Here is a 26967-nt window from a genome sequence, read left to right as displayed (position 1 = left end):
AGTTTGTTACTTGTTGGCTTCTCAAAAAAAGAGAAAAAGTTTGTAACTTGTTGTCAAACTTTGTTCATAAAAGAATGAATGAAAATCATTACCTTTTAAGTTCATTTTTAATCTCTCCACAATAAGCCAATAGATTACCTTTTAATAGATTTTTATCTGAATCCTCTATGATGCTCACTTTTCATAAAAATAGAAAGGAAAAAAGGTATGCTGATACAACAATTAAAGAAACTATTTATGTGTAATTTGAGTTGTGTTATTTGTTTAAATAATACACATATATGATCTTATTAATTGTCACAAACATGTTAGCAAAAAGTTAACAGATGTCGTAAAACCATTAGTTCATAAAATATTTGTAAATTTTTTTTTATGAGAAAAGTTAAAAGTAATTAATTTTTTTATGACTTTTAATATTTTCTATAAAAATAGTGTCTAAACTTTTTAAAAATAGTTAATTAACAATTAGCGTAAGTACGCGGATTAACGAACCCAATATTTAATTCAACATCATTCTTAATTTTATAATCTGGCCTTCTATAGTTCTATTACTAAAGTAATAAAGTTCCATGTTTTTAATATTTATTTTTCTTTTTAAATTCAAGACAGAACAGCTTGACTTGTTTATCAGCCTATGAGATGGACTTGTTATCAAACCGGCAAAACAAACTCAGCTTTCAGTAACCCCCATAGATATGTACATGTTTGCTGCAATTTCCTCACGAAAAATGCACCTTCTCTGTTTCTTCAAGCAATTCCACTCTGTATTCCCTATCAATCCCTACCTGTAAACTTCCATTTTTTATTCAGTCTCATAAGTCTAAACTCTAAGAAACCTCCTCAACTACCACCCATACGACATTCCAACCATATACTCTTTCTTCATTTATACACCCTTTTCCTTCTCTTTGAGACAAAAACCCACAAGACCCATTTCCATTTTCTCCATTTCTGGTCTCAGAGATTGCTTTGCAGTTAGCAAAATGAGGATTTGCATATGGGTTTTTCCTGTCCTTATCGTTTGTGGTCTTGTTTGTAGGATTAATGCTGACCAGACTGCCCGTACTGAGCGAATTTCAGGTGATTTTACTTGTTTGAAGTTTTCTTGATTGATTTAAGTGGAATTCTAAGCTGTTCTCATGTGCTCAATTTATGCATTAGCTCTTTATGTTATCCATTGGAGTTTGTTGCCAGTGACATGGCAATTTGGTCCGGGCTTTTGTTGTTTCTATGTTTCTACTATAGGTTCAAGCGTTGAAACTTGGTAATTTTGCACTTCTGCTCTACTGGGATTTTGGCATTTGTAATATGTAACGTTCGAAATGGGGTGTATGTATGATTGATTACATTGGCGATGTGTTAGTTCAACACTAGTTAGTGATATATCTTTGGGGGTTCTTGTTTAATGATCAGTGAGATTTATGGGCTTATGGAATATCTTTTCCTTTCAAATGGAACTGGTATTTCAGCTTGAATATGATTGTTCGTACCAGTATGATTGTATTTTTTATTTATTTATTTATTCAGTTTCAGTTATTAAAGATTAGATATTTTTGACGGAAACTAGACCTTTGATTCTTGGGGAAAATTGAATTAGAGAAGCACGTTGCCTTAGAATGGCTTTCAGCAGCTTCCATTCTTAAACATTTCCGAGTGTGGTTTTTATATTTATTACTATTTTTTTACTCATCAAAAGTCTTGAGAATCTGGTTAAGAATGAATGTCATGTACTAGATTTTTGCTTCATATCAATCATACGTGTCATGATTATACACATTGGACTTCACTCTGCTGTTGGCAGAAGGTGATTTGGACCAAGGCAATTAGCAGAAGTGCATATTAGTTATAGGCAGATCATATAGCACTTTCCGCCTTCACTGACTAAGAAGAACATCATGTTTTCACACATGCTCATTGCATAGCTTGGGTATTAGTTAAGATTGAGATTAATTATTTGAGATGTGGTATGTTTGATTTTCCTTCAAAGCAGATTTCTAAGAAAAAGTTTGTTAACCCAACATTTTTTTTTTTTTTTTGCTGAACTCATTAACAATGATTGTGTCTTCACATTGTCGTCCAAAGTCTTAGATCAAACTGATCCATTGACTCAACTTGTTTTCACTGGACTGATAAATATTTAAGAGAAAAGATACAGAAATTTTATTTGAATTCTAGCTGCTGGACACTGTTTATAAGGGCGTGCCAACTCTAATTTGATCAATTTTGATCCTCTAGCCCACTGTGGCCATGTTGCTTGATAAACCCAAAAACTGATACTTTTGAACATGTATATTGTAGGCATACATAGCTTCTTTTCTGTTAGTCTTGATTGTAGAATGACTGGCAAATTGTGATTTGAGCTTATTTTGGTGAAGCATCCAAAAGAATAAGTCTAAATTTAGTAGAGCAGGTTGACTCAGTTGGACTTTGAAGCATGAATCTTAGCTTTGGTTGGTCTTAATGATGCAGGAAGTGCTGGTGATGTCTTGGATGATGATCCAACAGGAAGGTTGAAAGTTTATGTATATGAGCTTCCGAGCAAATACAACAAGAAGCTTCTTCAGAAGGACCCAAGATGTCTGAATCATATGTTTGCCGCCGAGATCTATATGCATAGGTTCCTCTTATCCAGTCCTGTTCGAACCCTCAACCCTGAAGAAGCGGATTGGTTTTATACCCCGATATACATCACTTGTGACCTTACACCAACTGGCTTGCCATTGCCCTTCAAGTCTCCACGGATGATGAGAAGTGCAATACAGCTCATCTCTTCAAAGTGGCCTTATTGGAATCGTACAGAAGGGGCTGATCACTTCTTTGTTGTGCCCCATGACTTTGGAGCCTGCTTTCATTATCAGGTTAGAAACTTTATTTGAATGGACCAAAGATGTGGCTGGATATAAGGTTGCTATCTTTGTTGGGAATCCTCTCCAGGTTCATAATAGACATGGAAGATAGATAAGCATTGTTGAGTTGGTCAAGTGAGAAGTTATGCAAAATTATTTAATTGGATATAATATTCAACTTATTTTCTTAGTACTGTAGCTTAGGTTATGTCATGTCAGCTTTGGCATCAATCTTCCACTTCCATTAGGTCATCAATCTTGTAGCCTAGACTTTGTCATTTCACAGAAAGGAAGGTGTCTGGATATCCCTTGGCTTTCTAAGTGAAACATTGAAATGTTTTTCTTTGAATTATGAATTAGAAAGGTGAAATGAAGGGTGAGGAAACCTACAATACTCATTTTAGAGAGGAAGAGACTGGTCATATTTCATAAACTCATTTAAGAATAGATCAGTTATTGCATATTTCAAATCATCTAAGTAGCTTTCAACTCATTATGCCATGACCATAGCTGGGTCTACCCTTGCTCTTGTTGGGGCTAGTATGGCTTTGGTAACATGATATCAGGTTTTGTAGTGGGTATGCAAGATTATTGTTGTAACATAACAATCAAAACACACCTGTTCTTATATTTAAGGCCATGACTCCTCCCACTCTCCTTGTGGGGTACGCTGCTGTTATTTGCATGCAAAAACATCTTAAATTGCAGGATTGCACATACTGATCATGATTAATGTAAGGTTCACTTCCGGTTTGTACTGTGTAGGAAGAGAAAGCTATTGAACGGGGCATTCTTCCATTACTCCAGCGTGCTACATTGGTTCAGACTTTTGGACAACGGAACCACGTGTGCCTAAATGAAGGTTCAATCACTATTCCTCCATACGCTCCCCCTCAGAAAATGCAAGCACACTTGATTCCCCAAGAGACTCCACGGTCCATCTTTGTCTACTTCCGTGGCTTGTTCTATGATGTTAACAATGACCCCGAAGGTGGTTATTATGCTAGGTATGCTCATACTGAACTTTTAAAAGTAGTTTGTCACAATTGGGTCTGAAAACTTTGGTCAGGCGTACTTTCTTTATCAATGATAACCATTCTAAGCTACCTAAGTATTACAACAAATATGTGAGATATCCTTTTAAGAGTTCACAAAGAAATGGATTATTAGAATAAAATGGGAATGGAATTTTAAGTAACCTTGTTTTGGAGTAATATAAAGAATGGAAAAAATCAGTTTATGACAACATTACCATTATGCCCTCCTTATATAAATTAAAATTTTTAATATTATTATATTATTAACGGCAATTTGAGAAGAAAATAATTTTCTTAACCAAATAAACATTTTAATTATGTTGATATTATATTATTATAATTTTTTTGAGAGAAATATATTATTATAATATTGTAATATAATATAAAATTTTATTTTTAAGTATTGCCATCATAATTGTTTTTATTTAATGTAGTAATATATATATATATATATATTATTTTTAAGTGATATATTATAATATTTATTTTTATTTACTATAATATTATTTAATATAATAATGATGAGAACGAAGAGGGAGGATGTACTAATATGCGTAGGGGTATGTGAGAACGTATTATTGGAGTTAATATAAGGTTACTTAAACCTTCATTCCATTTTCTCCCAATCACCCCATTTATAGAGGGAATCAGTTTTGGCATTTTAAGGGAAGGGAATGGAATGGGCATTCCTTCCGGGTTGTAAATGAATTGACCAATTTATGAACAACTTAGGTTCAGCTTGGGAAAAAGCTTGTATATGTTCATTTATTTAGCAAACAAGTCTAGTTCAAGCCTAGGTCTAGGGCTGTAATGGTTTTTTATTTATTTATTTATTTTTAATGCTATAAGAAGACATGGTGTCCTAATTTGGATTTGGGTTCAGCTTTAATCTCAAATGTGATAACCTTATGTAGCATCTCTGAAGTTTTTGGGTCAATCATGTCCTGATGCTTTCATGTAACTGCAGAGGTGCAAGGGCAGCAGTTTGGGAGAACTTCAAAGACAATGCACTTTTTGACATCTCAACTGACCATCCAACCACCTATTATGAAGACATGCAAAGAGCTATATTTTGTTTGTGCCCTCTGGGATGGGCTCCATGGAGTCCTAGGCTTGTTGAAGCAGTGGTATTTGGTTGTATTCCTATCATTATAGCAGACGATATTGTTTTACCCTTTGCTGATGCTATCCCATGGGAAGAAATTGGAGTGTTTGTGGCAGAAGAAGATGTCCCTAACCTGGATACAATTCTTACATCTATACCACCAGAAGTGATTCTAAGGAAGCAGAGATTGCTTGCAAATCCTTCAATGAAATCGGCAATGATGTTCCCACAACCTACACAACCTGGGGATGCTTTCCATCAGATACTGAATGGACTGGCTCGCAAGTTGCCTCATAAAAAGAACATTTACTTAAAGTCTGGTGAAAAGCTTTTGAATTGGACTGCTGGACCTGTAGGGGACTTGAAACCTTGGTAATAGAAATGGTTTAGCATTGTATTATGTTCACTGATTCTTCACAGTCCTGTGCTGTATCAAATTGAGAAAGGTGTTGACCTATACCAGAAATGTAATTTTTCCCTTTTTGGGAACTGTAATTTTGTAAAAATGGTACTTTCTGGAAATTCCTGAAGGTAATGTGTATTTTGCCATGTCCAGCAGCTAATTCAAAATTTTGCATTTTGGTTTCAAGTACTGATTAATGATTGGTGGACTAATTTCTTGATAAGTTAAATGACTCGTTGATGTTATCCAAAAAAAAAAAAATGACTCGTTGATGGTCAAAACTTTTTAATCTCTGTCCTCATCAGTGTCATGTGACTTTTGGTACGCAATCCTCTATATTTCCAATAAAACAAATGGAGGGGATGCTGATGCAACAAGTTTGCAATGGCAAACACTGAGAAATTATATATTTTGCAAGAGCCAAATCATTTGCTATAAATTTTGTTCCTATGATCCTTTACACTGTCGAAGTTGCATGCAGCTACTTAAGATGGCTGTCCCTTAAGTTATCGCAAGGGTCGACTTAATGGGGTCAAGAAACCTGACTCTTTTTTTTTTTTTTTTTTTTTTGGAGAAGAAGCAACCTGACATATTGATCAGATAACTAAGGTCGGAATAATTGGGTCAAGTAACTTAACATATTGATTTGGATAGGCCAAAACTAGCAGTTTTTCATACAATCTTAAATTGGCCATTTGACTTTTTACATGATTTTATAATAATAATTTTATAGAGTAGCCAAAAAAATAAAGTGTAAACTTTTATTTTTCTTGCTAAGTTTCTATATTAAATAGCCCAAAAGGTTCAAGCGATAGTTCAAGTAATAATATTCTTTGTATCAAAAAAAAAAAAAAAAGTGTAAGTTCATGTCTGTGGCTCAAATCCTACCTCCTAATATATGGTATTCATAGTATCATTTTCAATAAGTATAACAGGTTCATGTATTCTTATTTTTTATTAAAAAAAAAAGAAAAAGAAAAAGAAAGGGTAAAACAGGTTCACGCTCACCCCGACACTATTGGCTCAAGTGGTATTTTTGACTCTGCCCAAGCCCAAAGAGTTCGATCGCGGGCTAATCCCTTTAAAATCTTATTATTGTAGCAAACAAAAAGAAAAAAGAATATTCATATTCTTGCCAAAGCAAAAGGCTGCTAAGATCTTAACAATGTTCCATGTTCCGAGAATAAATTTATATACAGAACTTAGATCCAAGCAGTACCTTGCGGTGCTGAGTTTTTATAAGTAAGAGGGCTGTTTGTTCTGACCAAAAAATGTTGTCTAACTCTTATAGACCTTTAGCTAAGCTTCAATCCGTATTTTGTTAAATTATTAATTACTAGTAACAATATTAACAAATGCGGCCCCATCCACTCCAACCGTGCTTCTTTCTTTTCCAAACTTTCAATGACAAGTAGACTGCAAGGCCCAATTTATGATGGATGGGTGTACCTGAAGGTCCCGTGTACATATTCTTCAAGTTAGAACAAGAGTTAGACTTGCATAAATGCCCCCCAATTGGCACAAGCTCAACACTCTACATTATCCTATATATGGAAAGCTTATATTAGAGATCTGAAGATCTAAACATTTTCAATTGAGTGAATCTACCACGAGGGACACTTAACATATTTGTGCTGCTCTTTAAACCGCACAGTTATTTGACAAATGAAGCTGGTGCTTAGAACAATGCTCATAATTAAGGTCTGTTTGGATCCGCTTATTTTGCTGAAACTGAAAACTTTTTGCTGAAAGTACTGTAGATAAAGGTAAAAGTTAGTTAAAATAGTATAATGAGACCTATGAATAATACCAAAAAGTGTAATGGAGTCCATAAATAATAGTAAAAATAAGCTAAATAGTAAAAGAAAAATGCTAACGGATGCCCTTAGGGTATTGGTTAACAATCCATTTAAAGAAAGTTTTTATGGGAAAAGATGTTGAAACTGAAAATTTTTTACTGAAAGTATTGTAAATAAAGGTAAAAATTAGCTAAAATAGTATAGTGAGACCCATAAATAGTACCAAAAAGTGCAATGGAGTCCCTAAATAATAATAAAAATAAGCTAAATAGTAAAAGAAAAATGCTAACGGATGCCCTTAGGGTATTGGCTAACAATTCATTTAAAGAAAGTTTTTATGGGAAAAAAAAAAAAAAACAATTAATGTAAAATAGTAAAATAAGTTAACTTTTTAATTTTTGTTAAACACATCCTTAATATCCAATTCAAACTTCCCTTTTGCAAATAGCTGATTTCAACCTCAACAAATATATATGAATTTTTATTAACTCTATTGATAAATTATTTTGTCATCAAATAAGGCACCTAAAATAAATGCCATAGGTTTCAGATCTATTGAATCTATCAAAAACAAAACATTATGTAATTATAAAGTTTTAAACAATAAAAAAAAAGGGATATTTTCACATCTGCACCAAACCCAAGGCTTCATATGTTGAAGTATTCAGTTGTGTTTGTTCATTCATAAAAAAGTGTGAAGTCGACTAAAGATAGAAATTGCTTTTTCAAATTAAAAAGAACAGAAATTTTCTTTTAATTATGCATATTATCTTAGCATCTTGAGAGATTTTTTTTTTTTTTTGGGGGTGGGGGGGGGGGGGGGGGTGAGGAGGGTTAAATATTCATTGTAATTTTATATGGGCATGATTAATATTGTAAACCTTATTTACTAAGAAACTACTGTTTGAAGGGCCCACATGAAGCCACTAAATATGGGATTATACACAGAGATTTACAGGCACTCCCTCAGCCTCAGGTAGGTTGAGCCATAATCCAGAGCCTAACTTTAATATTCTCTAAATTCTTATGTGGCGGGCAACAATAGTCTTGCAACCAAACTAATGTCATGTTGTTGTCTTGGAGAATTTGAACTCAAGATATACCCCCACAACAAGACCCAAAACTATTAGCGATGACTTTGGGTGGTGGCTAGTTGAGACCTGTAATACAAAGTAGCATGGCAAATTTGGACTTGAACCATCAACTCACTAGAACTATATATATACATGAGTTGAGGGATTGGCATTGGCTGGTAAAAAATGGGTCAACTTGAACTTGGTTCATTAAAGGGGGATCCAAACATATCAATAAGTTCAATATAATTTTATTGCTATTTATTATCTTTTATTCTTACAGGTCCTCATTTAATTAATTTTAAAATTTATCTAAGCGTAAATTACAACAACCTCACTTAAGATTTAAGGCAATGACACTTCTTCAGTCCAAAACTTTAGTCAAAATAACATTTCAACCCCAATGGCCAACCTTGACTTAACATTGTTAATAGTTTGAATTTTTTGTCGACTGACAAACTCTAGGTTAAACTAATCACTCCCATATTTCCCTTACTAACGTAACCTTGGTAAGATGATTTCAATTTTTTTGTTGATTTTGGTGCTTTTGTAGTTGCATATATATTAAAATGCTATGAAGGTCAATTTCCTCTAAATGTAAGACTTCTCCTTTAATTGATTGTAATAAATTGTGTTAATCTTGTGACTTGAATATGTTGAGTTACAATGTTCTTAGCTTCATTTGGATATAATTTGATGAAGTTATTTTGATTTTTAATAGTTGCAAGTAGCTTTAATTGTTGATATTTTTATGACTTTTCATGTTACTAATTAATCAATCAATCATTCCAACAAAAAAAATTCAAACAATCTACTTTTAATGTTAAAAAAAAAAAAAAAGTAAAAAACCAGGAGGGGGAGCCGGGAGGTACTTAAGGATCAACCAAGCCCGTCATGGGTCTTGGATAGGTCCTTCAAGTTTAGATAATTTTGACCCAAAATGTCATTGGGTTGAACTCAAACCCTACCTGCTGTCCCATTACTCCTGTTATAATCGTACTAACATTAATACATTATTATACAGAAACAGAACAGAACAAACTTTCTTTCTCTTTCTAAGTTTCAACTTTAGGTCTTACGTGCATAGTCACATCTATTCTTCAAAGAACTCTTGTACTATTCTGTCTTCGTCTTTTTATCCAACAAAAAATAGTGTCTTCTTCTGCCCCTGATATAAATTCTTCAGATTTTTACACTCTTGTAAAACTTGGTGAGGCATGCCTCAATTTTAGAGATTGAAAATGCAATATAAAGTTATTATAAGTAGTTAGAGTTTTCTTATAATTAAATTGAGGCACGCTTGGTTAAAGGACAAGCTAGGTTTTCAAAGAAAAGAATATACTTATATGCGAAACAAACAATTCTTAGTTTCTTACATGAGTCATTTCCTTTGGTATATGAAAGCTAATATAAAATTACTATAACTTGAGATAAAATGTTTCATTTTCCAAAATTACTATAATTTCTCTTTCTCTGTTCTCCCCCCCTTTAAAAAAAAAATAAAAAATGTTCTAGTTCCTAATTTTTCCACCTTTCAAGATCATGTATCTGCCTCAACTAAATTGTTAATTAACATCCTCACTAGTCTTATTTAGAGTAACAACACTTGTTCTTATCCTACCACAGAAGTGCAAAAGTTTTTTTCTCCCTTTTTAATGTTAAAAACTTAAAATCTTCTTTCAAGGCCTTAAGAGAATACTAATATCTAAATAAGTAATAATCTTAATGCAAATAGAAGGGATTACATATCGAGTTCAAATTATAATTTTCTTTTTGAAGTAATTGTCAACATAATTATTATTTTTTCTTTTTTTCTTTTTTGGTGAACCTGTCAAAATATTAACTGGAACCCAATAAAATGGAGACAGATCCCCTAAAAAAAAAAAAAATTGGTGATGGAGAGTGACCAGGGTGGGCTGAAGGTATGAGGCAAATAGGTAACCGTCTAGGGCTTCCTATGAAAAAAGGCCCTCAAATTTTAACAAATAGACATATCTACCTACCAATGAGAGTATTAATTAAACTCCAAATATTAGCCAATAAATAAAAATAATAATTTTTTTTTATCCAAGAAAAACCAAAAAAAGAAGATTATTTTCATTGGATGTGGCAATGACTTGAGTTTTCTCAGTTTTAGTGTATAATTCATTAATATCCCACACACAAATACTATTTGTAATTTTGAATCAATAAAAATATATTTTGAAAGAAAAAAATATATCAAAAGTTAAATAAATTTTTTATTAAAATTTAAAATATAAGAATTGTCTTCACTTAAAGTTGCCGCCTTAAGCCTCACAATGCTTTAAGTCAGCCATTAGAATAACTCTATATGTTTGTTTGAAAATAATTTATCTAAATTTTTATTAAAAAAAATTATTGAAAATGTACTAGAATATATTTGTATTTTAAAAAAATTAAAAAAAAAACATAAAATTTTAAAAAATTATACCTTTTTTTTTTTTTTTTTGAGAAACTTTAAAAAATTATTTTTTTTTTTTAAAAAATTATACCTAAAAGATAAAAGCTAGCCGACTGTAAACGGATGATAAAGTTGCAAAATTAGCAGATTTATCTAATTTTATAGAAAGAAATTACGAGGTCAGCAATGAGATGAGAGTCACATGTACAAAAAGTCACAAAGAAAACAAAACAAAACTCACCAAATGTTCTCACCTTATTAACATTAATGATTAAACAGCCACCTCTCACAAAGTCACAATCTCTACCTGCCCGTTTGGTCAAATAGAGAGCTGATTTTGCTGACACGGATCAAGGGGGTAAAACTTGAACCAACCAAACCAAGCAAAAAACCATATATAGTCCTAGGTACATGTCCATTATCATCGTTTGTATCATAGCGTAATATATAATTATAAACACACGCAAAACGCTCTCTCTCTCACCTTCACCTACCCTCTCTGTCTGTGTTGCGTTTGATCCTCCATGGCTACTATTTCCAGGCTCTCAACTCCGAGCCAAGCCGCCTCTGTATCCTCTACGTTGAAACCCAGATCTGCACAGCCTAAGATCTTGATTGGTTTCTACAGGAGCAGTGATTTCAACGCCAAAGTTTCGTCTTCCAAATTAGCCGTGAGGAGCAACCCAGCTTTGAGGGGCCCTTTGGTGTATGTTTGCTCTTTTACTTGTTATTTTCTTAGCTGCTAATATTGTTATCGTGGGTTTTTTGTGCATGTCTTTGTGGCGATTGTGATTTGAAACTTTTATTATGGTAATGATCTGATTTACAATCATATTGTGCATATTTTGCAATTTGACAGTCACCCATTTTTTTTTCAATTCATTTTTTCAAGGGAAAATGAGTTGGGATCTTTGATTTACTATTAGAAATTTAGAACAAAAGAGGGTTCTTTGTTATTCTCCTGAAAGGTGACATTTTTTAGACATACTAAGAGTGACAATCTCCATCTGTTTGTTTAATGTCTCAAACTTTCAACGTGCACTCTATACGTGGACTGGTTGCTCTTCTGGTTCAAAAAATTTATAAATATTGATTTCCTTTCAAGTTCTGAGAGAATTGTGAATGATTACCTGCTTACGATGCATAATATGTACCATTCAAAATGCATCATTTGTAAGGCTTAATTCTGTATGCGCTCATGGTTCTTGATTACTAGATATCATCCAAATATTGATACTCAGCGTTACATAATATTTTGACATTAATTCTATATTATGTTCGTTAGTTTTTTAAATCTTAGATTGCTATAATATATATATATATATATATTTTTTTTTGATGTATTTGTAATCTGTGGTTGTTGCATGGTAGTCCTCTTAATCTTGAATTGTAAACTTTGGATTCTTATATATTAGTTGTTCTTACAGTGTCAAGTGTTCCAATGCTGATGGAAATGGAACTCCAGTGAAGAGAACAGTTCTTCATGATCTCTATGAGAAGGAAGGGCAGAGTCCATGGTATGATAACCTCTGCCGGCCTGTTACAGATCTGCTTCCTCTAATTGCAAGTGGTGTTAGAGGTGTTACTAGCAACCCAGCGGTAATTATGCTCATATTATTAATATTAAAACTTTTCTCTTTTTTCTTTGGGGAGGGGGGTGGGGATGAAACCATGAAGATCAGTTATACTTATAGAATTGTATCTAAAGATGCTTTTTATGCAGTTTTAATTTATCACTTCTAATCCCATGTAACTAATTTTTAATATACATGATCGCAGATCTTCCAGAAAGCAATATCATCTTCAAATGCTTACAATGACCAATTCAGGTAGTGTGTGTGTGTGGCGTGATGTATGCATAACTCTTACTGGTGTGCTGGTTGCTGCTGACTTCGGATATCTGGAAATTAGATGTGCTTTTCTTTGATTATTGTCATTCCAGCAGGTAGTTTATGTGGCTATAAATCCAACCTTGAATTACTTGAATCTGCAGGGAACTTGTTCAATCAGGAAAAGACATTGAAGCTGCATACTGGGAACTTGTGGTGAAGGACATTCAAGATGCATGCAAACTTTTTGAGCCAATTTATGATCAAACAAATGCTGCCGATGGTTATGTTTCTGTTGAAGTGTCCCCCAGACTTGCGGATGAGACTAAAGGGACTGTAGATGCTGCAAAATGGCTCCATAAAGTGGTTGATCGGCGCAACGTTTACATCAAGATTCCTGCTACAGCTGCATGCGTTCCCTCTATTAAGGATGTTATTTCGCTTGGCATAAGCGTGAATGTGACAGTAAGTAGTAGTTCATTCTACACATTCATGCTTAGCTTAAAAGAAACTCTACAGCATTTAGTAGACTTTGGTAGTTTTGCTTTATGTGATCTTGGATTGTATTTGGCTATATCCCTCACTTCTCTATGTCTATAGTGTACTATTGGACCATCACTTGTAATAGATTATGATTACAAAGTGATTGTAGTATTCTAGGTTTATTTGGCCATTACTAAGTGAGGTAGTCTTTGTAAGGAATATCATGATCTCCTTGATTGACAAAGCTTTTCTAGGCATGATGAAAATGGAATATTTACAGCATTTTGTCATTTTGGTTATGTGACAGATAAAGTGGTAGTATTATGAACTCGTATCATAATTTTCTAAGTTTGATTTCATTTCCATTTGGTACCATTCTAACCATCTCCTTCTGTTGTGTTTGCACAGCTCATATTCTCTCTTTCTAGATATGAAGCAGTCATTGATGCTTACTTGGATGGTCTTGAAGCTTCTGGCTTAAATGACCTCTCCAAAGTAACCAGTGTTGCTTCCTTCTTTGTCAGTCGAGTAGATACCCTCATTGACAAGAAGCTTGAGAAGATTGGAACCCCAGAGGCCCTTGATATTCGAGGAAAGGTAACTAGATTGTGAATTCTAATTTTCCTGTGGGGGAATTAGAAACCTAGAATTTAGAGATTTGCTAATGACATGGCTAATCACTGCTTTTCAGGCTGCAGTTGCTCAAGCAGCCTTGGCATACAAGCTCTACCAGAAGAAATTCTCTGGTCCAAGATGGGAAGCTCTGGTGAAAAAAGGTGCCAAGAAGCAGAGGCTGCTGTGGGCCTCAACCAGTGTTAAGAACCCTGCCTACCCTGACACCTTATATGTTGCTCCTCTCATTGGACCTGACACGGTGAGCCAACACATCTATCATACCTCAATTTTGTTATATGCTTATGGCCTTATAGCCTTTGATGAAAATTAGAATGGAAGTTTATGATTTTCAAACTCAATTTTGTTAAATTAAAAAGTCATCTTCTTCATATTTGTTGTCATTTTTCTGTGTAGGTGTCAACCATGCCTGACCAAGCTCTTCAAGCATTTATTGATCATGGTGCTGTTTCAAGGACAATTGATTCAAATGTATCTGAGGCTGAAGGCGTTTACAGTGCACTCGAAAAATTGGGCATTGACTGGAGCGATGTTGGCACCCAGCTTGAACTTGAAGGTGTGGATTCCTTTAAGAAAAGTTTTGACAGCCTGCTCGATACCCTGCAAGAGAAGGCGAACTCTCTTAAATTAGTCAGCCTGTGAGCGTCATGGTTGCTTATTTGGGGCGATGCAAAGTTAATAAAACCCGTGGGGTGCTCAATCCTGCTGTAAATGTAGTTGATGAATGCACTATAAGACGATAAGGATGTATTTTGTACGAGTACGTTTATTATGTGAGGTTTGATTGCATCATTTTCTGATTTGTAAAGATTAGTAATGATCTATAAAATGTTTCAGTGTTTTGGGGGAAGTATTTTGTGAAAGTTACTGGTGCTGATAATCTCTCCTCTTTCCTCAATCAAGAAGTTACTTCGATTAGGTGGCCCAGGAGAATGAGGGTCTGATTCAGTGACTTCTGCATTTGCCCAAGAGAACCTAGCTTGTTTACCTACCAACAGGATTTGGACGTGTTATTTAATGAAGCTTATTGAATGGTTAATTCTGTACTAAAACTACATTAAGGACATAATAATCCTGCTCCTGGTGATTCTTTCAAAGCATCCTTGAACATTAACTAGGTCTAATTTGTAAACTGTTATCAGTATGGATAGAGTCTACCTTCAAACCAGTTTAGAGAAAAACTATTTCAAACCATTCAAATGTACTTTTAGTCATGTGTCCATGTTTTTAAATAATTTAATGAGTTATTTGATTTAATACACATGAAATATTTTTTTAAAATTGCCACATATAAATTGGATGAGATTCTTTTGAAACCAGTTTGGAAAAATAAAACATTGTCCGTTATGTATTGGGAAAAGAAGATTAATATTAAGTAGATTGGTGCCCTTTTGTTAGCTTTGTTTCGATGGAGGCTAGCCATAGCTTGCCGCCTTAGGTGGCTGTAAGTCACTCCATTGCTCAATTAGAATTCTATCAATCTCCACTAGTAATATTGAGTAGATTGGTGCCCTTTCGTTAGTCTTGTTTTGGGGGAGGCTAGCCATAGCTTGCCGCCTTAGGTGGCTATGAGCCACTCCTTTGCTCAATCAGAATTCTATCGATCTCCACCAAACTTGACTTGACTTGAGTTTTTACTTTTTTGGTTTGGAAGAGTTAACTGGCTCTCTTGGGAAAATGCAGGGGTCGGGCAAAGCCCCTTCCATACTAGGGTTTTTTTTTTTTTTTTTTTTTTTTTTGGTATTGGTAAAAGGGGGAAATTTTTTTCTTCCTTTTACCAAAACCAAAAATAGAACCAAAAAATATAATACTAGTGTGTAAGGGGTTTTGCCAGCCTACTAGATTCAAGTGCAAGTAAAAACTTACCCAAGTTGCTTGAATTCCCTCTCAAGTTGGGCAAAACTAATACCTATCGGCCAAGTCAGGTACTTGTTGCCCATCGGGTTTTGGTCATTCCTACTTATGGGTCCCTCCGTGGGTTACTTTCTGGCCATGAGTTTGGTGTATATATTTGAGATTTTTTGGTTCCATTGTGGCAGGATCTAGAAGAGCTTAGATAGTTTGTAATCACCCTTCTTCATTTGTTTGTTAATTTTCATAAATGTGTTATCTACTTTTCATACATGTGTTCTCTTTTAGTATGTACTCTCTTTTAGTTATATTTTTTTAGCAATAAAATTCTGCAACTTCCATTATATATATATATATATATATATATATATCAGATAAAAAGAGTTTTCTGTTCTAATCTTGTTAGTTAAATAAAGATTAAGAAATATAAAGTTATGGAAGTGATTTTATTAATTAAGCTAATTAACAAATTTTTGTTTTTTTTTAAATGAGTGGCCCTTTTTTATGGGCCCATGTGGAGAAGTAAAGCCCAATAACAACCAGAAGGTGGCAATGAGCCACAAAGACACAGCTCTAAACTAAGGTCGTTATCTTCGCGCGAAAGGCCCCCATCCCTCCCTCTCTCTAGAAACTAGAAACTAGAAACTGCTAAAGTTGACAGGCAATCTTTATTGTATTGATAATTAGTAATGGCGTGGATTTCAGGGGTTGTTTCTCTACCGTTATCTTCAAACATAGTAAGTACTAAGTACTACTACGTCTACCGTCTTTCTTTTTCTCATCTCATCTCATTTGACTCACTTCAATTCAATTCATATCTCATCTCAGGGATGCTCCAGAGTTTCAATTACTCCTCAATCTCTTCACCAACCTCACTCCTTTTCAGTTCCCACTTCATGCGGTTAGTTTGTTTGTTCTCAACCCTTCTATTTCTCCCACAATTACCAATCTTCAATAATTATATACTTCAAAAATAGAAGTTAATAAAACCGTTTTGAGGGTTTTCAGTTATCTGCATTATTTTCTAGCTTTCTTCTATATGTTTTGTGTGCAAAGTGGAAAAATTTTAGTGAATCAATAATTGTAAAAGTGCTTGTTTTGAAGTTGCACTGTTTAATAATACTTTGTTTCTGAATCTTAAAGGAGACCCAGACCCCAGGGCTTATGGGAAAGTCGTCGAGCGAAGGAAAGTTTTGATTTCATCAGTTGGGATGCTTGCTGCTGGATTCTGGTCGAATGCTTCAATAAATGGAGTATCTGTGGCAGCTGAATATGCTGACAGTAATTTACATACCTCACTATATTTGTGCACGCGAGCATTGTTTTTTTGTTACTGGAAAATTCTGTAAGCAAATCGTGGTTTCATCAAAAAATTAATGTCGAATTTGGATGGATAAGCAATGCCTCACTCTTTTAGCTTGATTATATATGAATGAATGAAGGTCCTGTTAGCCTTCTTTATCTTACCAATCACCTGCTTTATTAGCCTTACAATAATAAGGTTCCAAATTATATCAACTTCAGAGATTCTGCAAGGCTATATTAGAGCCTTAAATTTCGACTAAAATCTAAACAATTGAATTCCTTAATTATTTTGCATTTGTGATCATGGCTTGATAATCCATCTGCCAGCTTTGGCTGAAATAAGAGATGACATGACTCCTTTGGGTATGTGTTCTTACATGTTAATAGTTTAGCTTGGCCATCACTTAGGACTCTTCCTTGTCCTTCCTCTCATTCATATGATTTTATGGGTCATTTAGAGTTTTCATTGAATATAGTCTAATTTCTTTAATTTTGAATTTTTTGATAGTCGATGTTTACCCTATTTATGCTGTAGGTAACCTAGGTTGATTTCAGTGGATTTAACTATAGCATATTGCTTTGCTTTGCTTTGTATCTCACAGTCATATGATTGTGGACCATTGGGTAATCTTAATTTGTTAAGAATCAAATATGTTAATATATGGGAGGCTTTTTAGTGCTAAATACTAACTATGAGCACCATGTTTGGGATTACAGTGCCAGCACTTAGGGGAAAGGACTACGGCAAGACTAAAATGCGTTATCCGGACTACACAGAGACAGAATCAGGTCTTCAGTATAAGGTTGCCAGATGAAAAATACATAAGGCCTCCAAAAATGTTTTAAGTGCACAAGCATCATAATTATCTGTTCTAACAACATATATATGAGAATGCAGGACTTGCGAGTAGGAAATGGCCCCATACCAAAGATGGGAGAGACTGTAGTGGTAAGCCACTAATTTTTCATATGCATTTTTTCATAATGTTAAGTTAGCCAAGACTTGGAGCCTAATCTCATTCATTTAAAGAGAAATTTTAGACTGCATTAGTTCCATATCCCCAATTATATGTAAAAGTATGCATGGAGTCATCTGTCTTAAGTCTGATAGAGTTGATACATGAACATTTGAGAAAATGGTGAGCTGAATTTAGTACAATATACGCCATGCAACATTGAAGTTCAATTCTAAGTTGTTTTATTCTCAAATTTTCTAACTGAAGCAGCTATGGGCAATGGTGTTGTTCTAGGTTGATTGGGATGGTTACACCATCGGTTATTATGGCCGTATATTTGAAGCCCGAAACAAGACAAAGGGTGGCTCCTTTGTGGTATGGAATGCTTATCATCCTTTGACTGGAGTTTCTACTATACTCAACTAGAACACAATGATATTTAAGTGCTTAATTTCAGGGTGATGACAAGGACTTCTTCAAATTTAGAATAGGATCTCAAGAGGTGAGGAATATTCTTTTCCCCATTTGATCAATAAACAATGTTTTTCTTCCATCTTGTATAAGATGGAGTGGAGAAGTACTGTGTCTCCTCAAATTCCTATTCTGCTATGAATTTGATTTCATTTCTAAATCTTGGCTCAAGTTAATGCATGTCTATCTCATGTTGATGAACTATTTAATTATTTATTATTATTATTTTTTTTAAGTATGGAATTATATAAGAAGCTACTGCTTATTGTTAAATTCTATAGTGCAACTTTGTAAGTCAAGATTCAGTAGGGAAGTGCCACTTTGGGAATTGGATTCAATTGGGATGCTAATGATTACTTGGCCATATTGTTATTCAGTTGGACTTTCAAAATTGAGGCTTCTAATGGTGCTCTGTTTCTCTTGAATCTTCAGGTAATACCAGCTTTTGAAGAAGCTGTTTCAGGCATGGCTCCGGGTGGCATTAGAAGGTGCTGCATCTACTTTTCTAAAATATATAGCCTATTTAGACTATGCTATTTTCTGAGTGATCCACAAAATTTTTGAACAGTTGCATTAAAAGTAGTGCACCTGCCATGTGAATTAAGTAATGGATTAATTATCACATATGTAATAGCTTAACAATTAACACAACTACAGTAATCATCACCACAATCCTTAGTAATAAAAAGAACATACAGATTTTGGTGACGAATTGGAAAACTTTTGAAGAATTTTCCAAATGAGAAACCACTCCAGGGTAACCAAACCCATATGAAATTTCCACAAATGAAGAAACAGTTATGATTAGACTATAGTCACAAAACCTTTGTAGACTAAACATGACTTGTAATCTCAGCAAGTAGCCTGTTTGCCTCTCACCTCAGCGACTCCAGAACTCTAGAATTTTTTAATAGAAATTCCCCCACAAATGAACTCATTTGCATCAACCCAAAACTCTGACACTCCAAAGAACTCCTTGGAGGGTTTCCACCAAACAGGTAGAGGTATGAAGTCTATAGTGATTCTAGTTAACAAAGTAACAGATTAATTATTGCATATGCTCAAAATTAACTGACACAACTAAGTAATAATCACTACAATCCAAAACAATTAAAAAGTAAAAAGAAAACACGAAGAAAACTTTTGAAAAACTCTTCAAAAGGAAAACCTCTCTGGGTAATATGACATGACTTGTAATCTCAGCAAGCAAACCATTTGTCTCCTACCTCAGCGACTAGAATTCTGAGATCCTGCTATAGAACTTCCTACATGAATGAATTCATCTGCATCAACCAGAACTCAGACGCTCCAAAGAACTCTCTGGAGGGTTTCTACCAAACAAGTGGAGGTATGAAGGTTATATCAACCCCACTTAATGAAGTAATGGATTAATTATCTCATATGTCCGAAATTAACTGCATAAAAATTAACACAACCATAGTAACAACCACAATCCAAAGCAATTATAAAATAAATAAATAAAAACCCACAGATTTTGGTTATGAAGTGGAAAACTTTTGAAGAACTCTTCAAAAGAAAAACCACTTAAGAGGATGACTAACTTCACAAGAAATTTCCACTATAGAAGAAATAGTTAAAATTATTTTATACTCACAGAACCTTTGTAAAATAGACATGACTTTGTTGTAATAGCATGTGCTGTCAGACTTTTTAGCTCAACAAGCAACCCGTTTGCCTCCTGATTATTGGCTCCAGAACTCCAAAATCCTTCTATAGAACTTTCTCCACAAAGGAACTTATCCGCATCAACTTGAAACACCGGCACTCTAAAAAAATCTCTGGATGGTTTCTACTTTCTACTAAAAAAGTAAAGGTATTGAGGATATTTGTGGTTTGAGGATAAATTACAGAGAGAAAATCAAAGGTAAGCTCAAGGAGAGGCTTTTTGACGGTTTAGACTTGAGGAAATTTAGGCTCTCTCATAGGTATTAGAATTGTTGCCTCTGTCACTTTAAAAATCGCACATGAAAGATATCTATATGTAGATTCAAGTTTACTAGTTTAGGTTAAACTGTGTCTAAGAAAGGCCAGGAATCTAAATTCTGTAATCTCGCTTGAGCGAGCGTCAAGCAAGGTTACTGCCTGACTTGGTGATCGTTTTTGAGGAAGTCTTCATGAATTGCAATCTTTAGACAGAAACTTGACCCAATACCTAACCTACTTATTTTCAATGAATATGAAACTCATTAAAGTGCTTTTTGTCACAGGAATTAACAAACTAAAATCTAGATCCTAACACCATGAGTCAAGTATATAAAGAGGATTACAAATAATCAACATGTATGCCTAGTTTATTACTTTAGTGTGATTTCAAGAACCTGTCAAAGCTCATTTGCTTAAAGGTAGTGCACAATGCACATGCCACACATTAAGTATATAAAGAGGATTACAACTGAATGACATGTATGCCTGGTTTTTTACTTTGGTGTGATTTCAAGGAACTGCCTAAGCTCCTGTCCGTAATCCCTAATGGCCATCAATGTATTTTTTCTCTAGATGCATTCACTAAAGTGTACCAAGATTGCATTCTATGGATTAATTCAGCTGTGTTTGGTAACTCTACTGCATTTTGGGATAAAGAATTCTAACCAAATAATGAATTCATTACATAATGCATCTCTTTGAAAAAAATGCATTTGGTATTACGTTGAAACTTTTTCTTAAGGGTAATAATACTGAATGAAATTGTGTTTAGTTATGTCATTGGAGAATGCTTTTTTTTTTCTCATTAAATAATAATTTAACCATTACCCAATCAATATCTTTTTTAAAAAGAAAACATAACAACCCCAACTAAAAAAAATGAGATCTATAAAAAAAACAAACAAAATAATCTTCTTGTTTCACCAATTTCTTTTAACTCTACAATTTCCCCCAAAAAAGAAATTCTAAGAAGTCAAGCCACCATGCATAGCCCCCTAATCTATTTCCCAAATTTCTAAATTAATCTATAAAATCTCTGAAACTTCCATGCACCAAAGCCACTGTATACAACCCGATCACCAGCCACTGTGTATAACATGATCACACATTAACAACAAATGGAAAAAGGGCTGAAACTGCAATTGCACATGCCATCGTGCACGGTGACTTCTTGGCCACCCAATTACAGTGATTACACAAAAGACTCTCAACAACAACAACAACAAAAACAATCAAGCTTTTCTTCCAAATTGTTGGTGTCAGCTATAGATCCTCAACAAATGAGTCAGCTTTGGCTATAGATCCACAACAATAAAGCATTTCCGACATTTTTATTCTATCCAAATTCATACTCTCTATTACTTCCTTAATTGACATGTCCTTTATTACTATTTTTACTACTGTTATTTTTGGCATTTCTCTACCTTTTTGTATTCCCTCAACTTGAATCAACTCACTCTTGCTCATCAATGCATTAATCAATCTCCTTTTAACATGACTAAACCATGTCAAGCAACTCTTCGTCATCTTTTCATCAGTAGAGACCACCCCTATTTTTAAACGAATTTCCTCATTTTGAATTCTATCTTTCTGCTAAATAAAAATCTTATTCTCAACACAATCCAAGCCCCAATTGCAACCACATCACCACCACCACCACCACCACCACCACCACCACCACTATCACTGAATCTCAACCACAATCTCAATCCCAGGCCCCAATTCCCAATCCATCCTTCTTCGCCTTCCTAAACCGCTAGATCCAAGCACTACCGAAAATTGCAAAATGCATTTCACATAAGCCAAGAAACTTGTCAAGCACTACCAAAATTTACAAAATGCATTTCATTATATAAAAATCTGCAAAATGCAGTTCTACTAGAGATGCCAAACTCCAACTTAATAGACTCATTATCTGCATACTAGTCACCATACCTTCAAGTTAATACCAGCACACAAATTGGTGCACTCTTTAATCATATATTCTTTTGGATGAAATTTTGAGCTCCTGGATATTGTTAATGCAGCTTTCTCTTGACCTTGAGCACAAAATTAGGTTAGTAGTATTGGCAAATGTATACTTGCATTGAGCCTGGGAAAAGAGGGAGGGAAAAAGAAAATCGTATGCAAATTTCATGATCCATTTTGCAGTGTTGCAGGATCATAGTGCCGCCGGATCTGGGATATCCAGACAATGATTACAACAAGAGTGGCCCAAGACCAACAACATTTTCGGTAAAATTTGAGTATTTTGTTGATACTTGTATTAAAATTTTGTGAACCCTTACAAGATACAATGCCAATGTGTTTCAAAGGGTCAACGAGCTTTGGATTTTGTACTGAGGAACCAAGGGTTGATAGACAAGACTCTTTTGTTTGATATTGAACTCCTAAAAATCATATCAAACTGATCACCTGTGAAGTTCAACATATGTTACAGATGCCACAATCTGAAACATAGAGGTTAGTTTTTGTTCTGTTTTGTCCTTCTACTTCGGAAAAGGTTCATAGCTTTCATGTATTTCAGCTGCTCTTTAATCCAGGGTGCTGGAAGATCATGATCTGCCACAGAGACATAATATGATAAATGTTAAAACATGGTCTTGATGAACGTAAAGATGATCTCCACGAAGATAGAGAGATATTTTTATTTACTTTTTATACCTTTTCATGAGATCTAATATTATGGTAAGCAGCTTCTATTAGTTTATTTACCACTGGTCCTTGCCCAAGAAAGTATGAAGATGTACAAGAAAGGTTATTTTCACACCAGCCTGTGTAATTAGAATTTTTGTTTTACTGTATTCTTGTACTAGTATTATATCATCTTAACTATATCTCATTGGACCAAGACTGTATCATTTATGCCGGTAATGACTTAGCATTGAATTCATTTCTATGAATATGGTTAAATTCATCCAAATTTGATGTAAAGAGCTCTAGCATCTTTCCTTCCAAGTGCCTAAACACTCGGAACAACATTCAAAACTCAGATCTTTAAGTTCTGTTGCAAATGAAAAACGTGTTGCTTAATCAGATTTGTGCCCATGGAGATGCTATGAAACCTTCATGGCTAATAATTAGGTTTGCAGCCTACCATATGGGCAATAAACGCCTACAACATAGCTTTTTTTTTTTTTTTTTTTTTTTTTTGGAAAGTGAAACTTCACTTGAAAACATTAAAACACTTCAGAAATTGAAGTACAACAAAGTCAGGCATAAAACATAAACAAACCTAACATTTAGCCCTATCAATTTGGCAAAGTTGATGAACCATAGGAGGCTCCATTTCGGTCCAGGTCTGTGACATCCTTGTTTCTCTAGCCAACTTGGCTAATTCATGAGCCACTTTGTTATATTCCCTTTTCAAGTGCTTGACTTTCCAAATATCAAAGGAAGAGGACAGCAAAAGGATCCCTTGAACAATGGGCTGCAACTCTCCATGGGGCAAGTTTGAGGAAATAGCATCAATGACCGAGAGCGAGTCAGACTCAAGAATAACTTGCGAGAGCATCTTTTGTCGAGCTAGCAGAATCCCTTGTTCCACGGCTAAGGCTTCAGTGACTTCCACGCCATATTGTGCAGCCAGTACCTTTGCACTTGCTGCCACAACCACTCCTCTGTAATCTTGAATTACCACGCCCACACTGGAGGGTCTACCATCTTCAGATGTTGCACCGTCACCATTTATCTTATGCAAACCTGATGGAGGTGCACTCCACCCAACCTCCGGAGGTTGCTGCCAAAGAAAATTGATAGTTGTAGCAACATTATAGTCATTAAGGGCTTGCTGTGCAGTACCCCAAATATGTATTGAAGGGGAACCTTGAGTCTTATGAGCCACCTGATTCCGATTGTACCAAATCGACCACGCCATGACAAAAAATATTTCCAAGTCATGACAGGTTCTAGCTTCCATAATTCGCAATGCCACATTCACTACATCATTTGTTTCAGCCAAAAGATTTATCGGGCAAGACTGCCAAAACCACCAGACATCACAAATTTTTTTTGAATAAAGAAGAGCATGTTTTGTACTTTCTCCCTCTTTTCCACATATAGGGCAGGTTGCATCAACATCAATACCTCTTGTCACCATATTCATGCGTGTCAGCAGTCCATTCACATAAGCTCGCCAAGCAAATATTCTCACTTGGCCAGAAGCTTAAGGTGCCACATTTTCCTCCAAAGTGGGGCTCTATAGTCGCCACCCGAGCATTCACCCAAACCCGGTTCTTCAACCAAAGGCAAAGCCATATAGTACGCGCTTTTAACCGTAAACACACCCTTCTTGTTGCCCAACTAGATTATACTATCATTCGGTAAGCTGTAACTTAGTGGTATTAGTTTTTGCCTCAAAAGGGTAGAAGAGTGCCCTTACCCGATTTGCCTTCCAACGCTTTGTATCCTCATCTATAAGAGATGAGACCATTGGGAAATCATCTATGTCTCTTTGGGGGGAGCAAACTCTGTAAGTGGTAGGGTTAGGGAGCCACTTATCCTCCCAAATGTGGATCGTTTTCCCATTTCCAACCCTCCATCTAGTGCCCTTCCTTATTACTTCTAGTTTGTTATAGATACTTCGCTAGGCATACGAGAGATTACTTCCAAGCTTTGTACCAAGGATATCACCTGTGGGGTGATATTTGGCCCTATAAAGCTGAGCCACTAAGGAGCTTGGGTTGGTAAGGAGCCGCCATCCCTACTTAGCTAGCATAGCTAAGTTGAAAGCCTTAAGATTGCGAAAGCCCATTCCTCCTTGTAGTTTAGACTTACACATTTTCTTCCACCCCACCCAGGCCATCTTTGCTTCTTAGTTCTTTTGACCCCACCAGAAGTTTCTCATCATCTGTTCCAAGTCCTCACACAGACCCTTCGGAAGTAAGAAACAACTCATCCTGTATGTCGGGATAGCTTGAGTCACTGTTTTAATTAAGATCTCCTTGCCACCCATTGGGAGCATTTTTTCCTTCTAACCTGATAGTTTTTTCCCCATCTTCTCCTTTATTTCCACAAAGACTTGGTTTTTTGAATTCCCAATTAGAGGGGAGGCCAAGGTATTTACCATGCCTTGTGTCTTGCATAGGGCCAAGAGTGCACAAAACCTCCCTTCTTGTATCGGGTGTTGTATTTTGGCTAAAGAAGATTGAACACTTGTCCGCATTAATTTTTTTCCCCGAAACCATCTCATACCGCCCCAAAATCTCCACCAATGTTTGGCTCTCTTGCCTTTCTGCCTTACAAAATAATAATCTATTGTTTGCGCAGAATAGATGGGTGATTTTTGGGCTCCCCCTACATATTGAAATGCCACTAAGCCTCTGGTTGTTATTTGCTTCCACAATCATGTCTGAAAAGGCCTCCGTACACAACAAAAAAAGGTATGACAATAATGGGTCTCCCTGCCTTAACCCCCTCGATGGTGTGATGCACCCATGACTTTCACCATTAATTAGGACAAAATAAGATACAGTAGTAATACACCTCAAAATCCAGTCCACCCACCTCTCATGGAAACCCAACCTCCTCATGACTTTTTCTATGAAGATCCACTCTACTCTGTCATAGGCCTTGCTCATGTCTAGTTTAACTGCCATATAACCATCTTTCCCACTCTTCTTATGATCCAAATAATGCATTAGCTCAAAAGCCACTAGTATGTTGTCTGTAATGAGGCGCTCTGCCAAGAAGGCACTTTGATTTTCTGATATAAGAAGGGAGAACCGCTTTGAGGCGGTTTGCAAGAACTTTAGATATCAGTTTATAAGCCACATTACTGAGACTTATGGGACAAAAATCTTTTATCCTGGATGGATTCTTAATTTTTGGCACAAGAGCAATGTTAGTTCTATTTATTTTAGCAAATGGAGCATTGGAATTAAGCACATTAAGAACCATATTAGCAGCATCATAACCAACAATATCCCGTACTTTTGATAAAAAGTAGTTGACATACCATCCGAGTCGGGGGCTTTTGTAGGGTGCATCTGTTGGAGAGTTGCTTTGACCTCATCCATGGTAAAATTACGGGTTAGATCGCTATTCATCTCCCTAGTGACCTTGGCTGGAATTAAGTTTGTCACTTCATTAACACTGGCTGGATGGGTGGTTGTATTATATGTCTTCAAAGTATGCTATGGCAGTGGCTGCAATACTTTCCTTGTCGCTACACCATAATCCATCCTCATTCCAGAACCCATTGATAGTGTTCTTTTTCCTTCTTTCCGATGCACGATGGTGAAAAGTATTTAGTATTGTGGTCTCCCTCTCTTAGCCACTGTACCCTTGATCGTTGCTGCCACCACAGCTCTTCATCATCCAACAATTCATTAACTTCCTTCCTAAGCCTATTGATTTCCACCCCATTCTGTCCGTCATCATCATGCTCAATTAGTCTTCCTAAAGCCTCCTTTTTTTCCTTAATCTTTTTTGGAATTCTCCCAAAAGTGGATTTGCTCCAGCTTGTCAAGGCTGAAGCACATTGTTTGAGTCCCTTACAGAGCCCATCCGGAGTACCTCTACTTGAACCATCCTTCCAAACCTCCTCAATAACATCCTTACAATCTACCCTTCTCATCCATATAGCTTCAAAGTGAAATCTACGTTTCCTTTGTTGAGAAATAGTACTAGTTTCAGTAAGTAAGAGTGGGGTATGATCAGAGGTAGTATCAACTAAATGGTGTACCTTTATATTATGGAAATGTTGTAGCCACTCCACAATTGCAAAAGCACGATCCAGCCTCATATAAATTCTGTCTGGTCCTTCTTGTTGGTTGCACCAAGTGTATTTTGAGCCACGATACCCCATGT

At 35.4% G+C, this 26967-nt stretch overlaps 3 protein-coding genes across 4 annotated transcripts; all 3 read left to right on the top strand.

Moving 5' to 3' along the window:
- Positions 1-630: 630 nt before the first annotated feature.
- LOC126718057 (probable beta-1,4-xylosyltransferase IRX10) lies at positions 631-5577 on the top strand. Its single transcript, XM_050420097.1, has 4 exons — positions 631-1080; positions 2470-2858; positions 3612-3853; positions 4851-5577. The coding sequence occupies exons 1-4, from the start codon at positions 984-986 to the stop codon at positions 5362-5364; spliced, it is 1242 nt and encodes a 413-aa protein (XP_050276054.1). The 5' UTR covers positions 631-983; the 3' UTR covers positions 5365-5577.
- Positions 5578-11098: 5521 nt separating this feature from the next.
- Positions 11099-14480, top strand: LOC126718056 (uncharacterized). The gene is made up of 7 exons (XM_050420096.1): positions 11099-11391; positions 12113-12284; positions 12465-12514; positions 12679-12979; positions 13406-13594; positions 13689-13871; positions 14027-14480. Exons 1-7 carry the CDS (start codon positions 11210-11212, stop codon positions 14270-14272), a joined length of 1323 nt encoding a protein of 440 aa, XP_050276053.1. The 5' UTR covers positions 11099-11209; the 3' UTR covers positions 14273-14480.
- A 1574-nt stretch (positions 14481-16054) lies between these two features.
- LOC126718055 (peptidyl-prolyl cis-trans isomerase FKBP19, chloroplastic) lies at positions 16055-22978 on the top strand. 2 transcript variants are annotated; one of them, XM_050420094.1, is made up of 11 exons: positions 16055-16218; positions 16310-16382; positions 16625-16762; positions 17504-17589; positions 17685-17735; positions 18037-18117; positions 18200-18244; positions 18646-18701; positions 22317-22392; positions 22473-22620; positions 22701-22978. In XM_050420094.1, the coding sequence occupies exons 1-10, from the start codon at positions 16171-16173 to the stop codon at positions 22566-22568; spliced, it is 750 nt and encodes a 249-aa protein (XP_050276051.1). In that variant the 5' UTR covers positions 16055-16170; the 3' UTR covers positions 22569-22620; positions 22701-22978. The 2 variants fall into 2 exon arrangements, with proteins under 2 accessions (XP_050276051.1, XP_050276052.1); XM_050420095.1 differs by lacking the exon at positions 22701-22978 and having other exon boundaries at positions 22309-22392; positions 22473-22561.
- Positions 22979-26967: the final 3989 nt, after the last annotated feature.

Source organism: Quercus robur, chromosome 3 (assembly GCF_932294415.1).
Source record: "Quercus robur chromosome 3, dhQueRobu3.1, whole genome shotgun sequence".
Lineage (NCBI taxonomy): Eukaryota > Viridiplantae > Streptophyta > Magnoliopsida > Fagales > Fagaceae > Quercus > Quercus robur.
This window is presented reverse-complemented; position numbering and strand designations above follow the sequence as displayed.

What these genes read in the sequence shown, in the direction of transcription:
- LOC126718057 (XM_050420097.1), top strand. Translation starts at nt 984, where the DNA reads ATGAGGATTTGCATATGGGTTTTTCCTGTCCTTATCGTTTGTGGTCTT. An exon ending in CCGTACTGAGCGAATTTCAG is followed by an intron (nt 1,081 to 2,469) that starts GTGATTTTACTT and finishes TTAATGATGCAG; the next exon opens with GAAGTGCTGGTGATGTCTTG. An exon ending in GAAGGTGGTTATTATGCTAG is followed by an intron (nt 3,854 to 4,850) that starts GTATGCTCATAC and finishes ATGTAACTGCAG; the next exon opens with AGGTGCAAGGGCAGCAGTTT.
- LOC126718056 (XM_050420096.1), top strand. Translation starts at nt 11,210, where the DNA reads ATGGCTACTATTTCCAGGCTCTCAACTCCGAGCCAAGCCGCCTCTGTA. An exon ending in GCTTACAATGACCAATTCAG is followed by an intron (nt 12,515 to 12,678) that starts GTAGTGTGTGTG and finishes TTGAATCTGCAG; the next exon opens with GGAACTTGTTCAATCAGGAA. An exon ending in CCCTTGATATTCGAGGAAAG is followed by an intron (nt 13,595 to 13,688) that starts GTAACTAGATTG and finishes ACTGCTTTTCAG; the next exon opens with GCTGCAGTTGCTCAAGCAGC.
- LOC126718055 (XM_050420094.1), top strand. Translation starts at nt 16,171, where the DNA reads ATGGCGTGGATTTCAGGGGTTGTTTCTCTACCGTTATCTTCAAACATA. An exon ending in TACCGTTATCTTCAAACATA is followed by an intron (nt 16,219 to 16,309) that starts GTAAGTACTAAG and finishes ATCTCATCTCAG; the next exon opens with GGATGCTCCAGAGTTTCAAT. An exon ending in AGATGGGAGAGACTGTAGTG is followed by an intron (nt 17,736 to 18,036) that starts GTAAGCCACTAA and finishes GTGTTGTTCTAG; the next exon opens with GTTGATTGGGATGGTTACAC.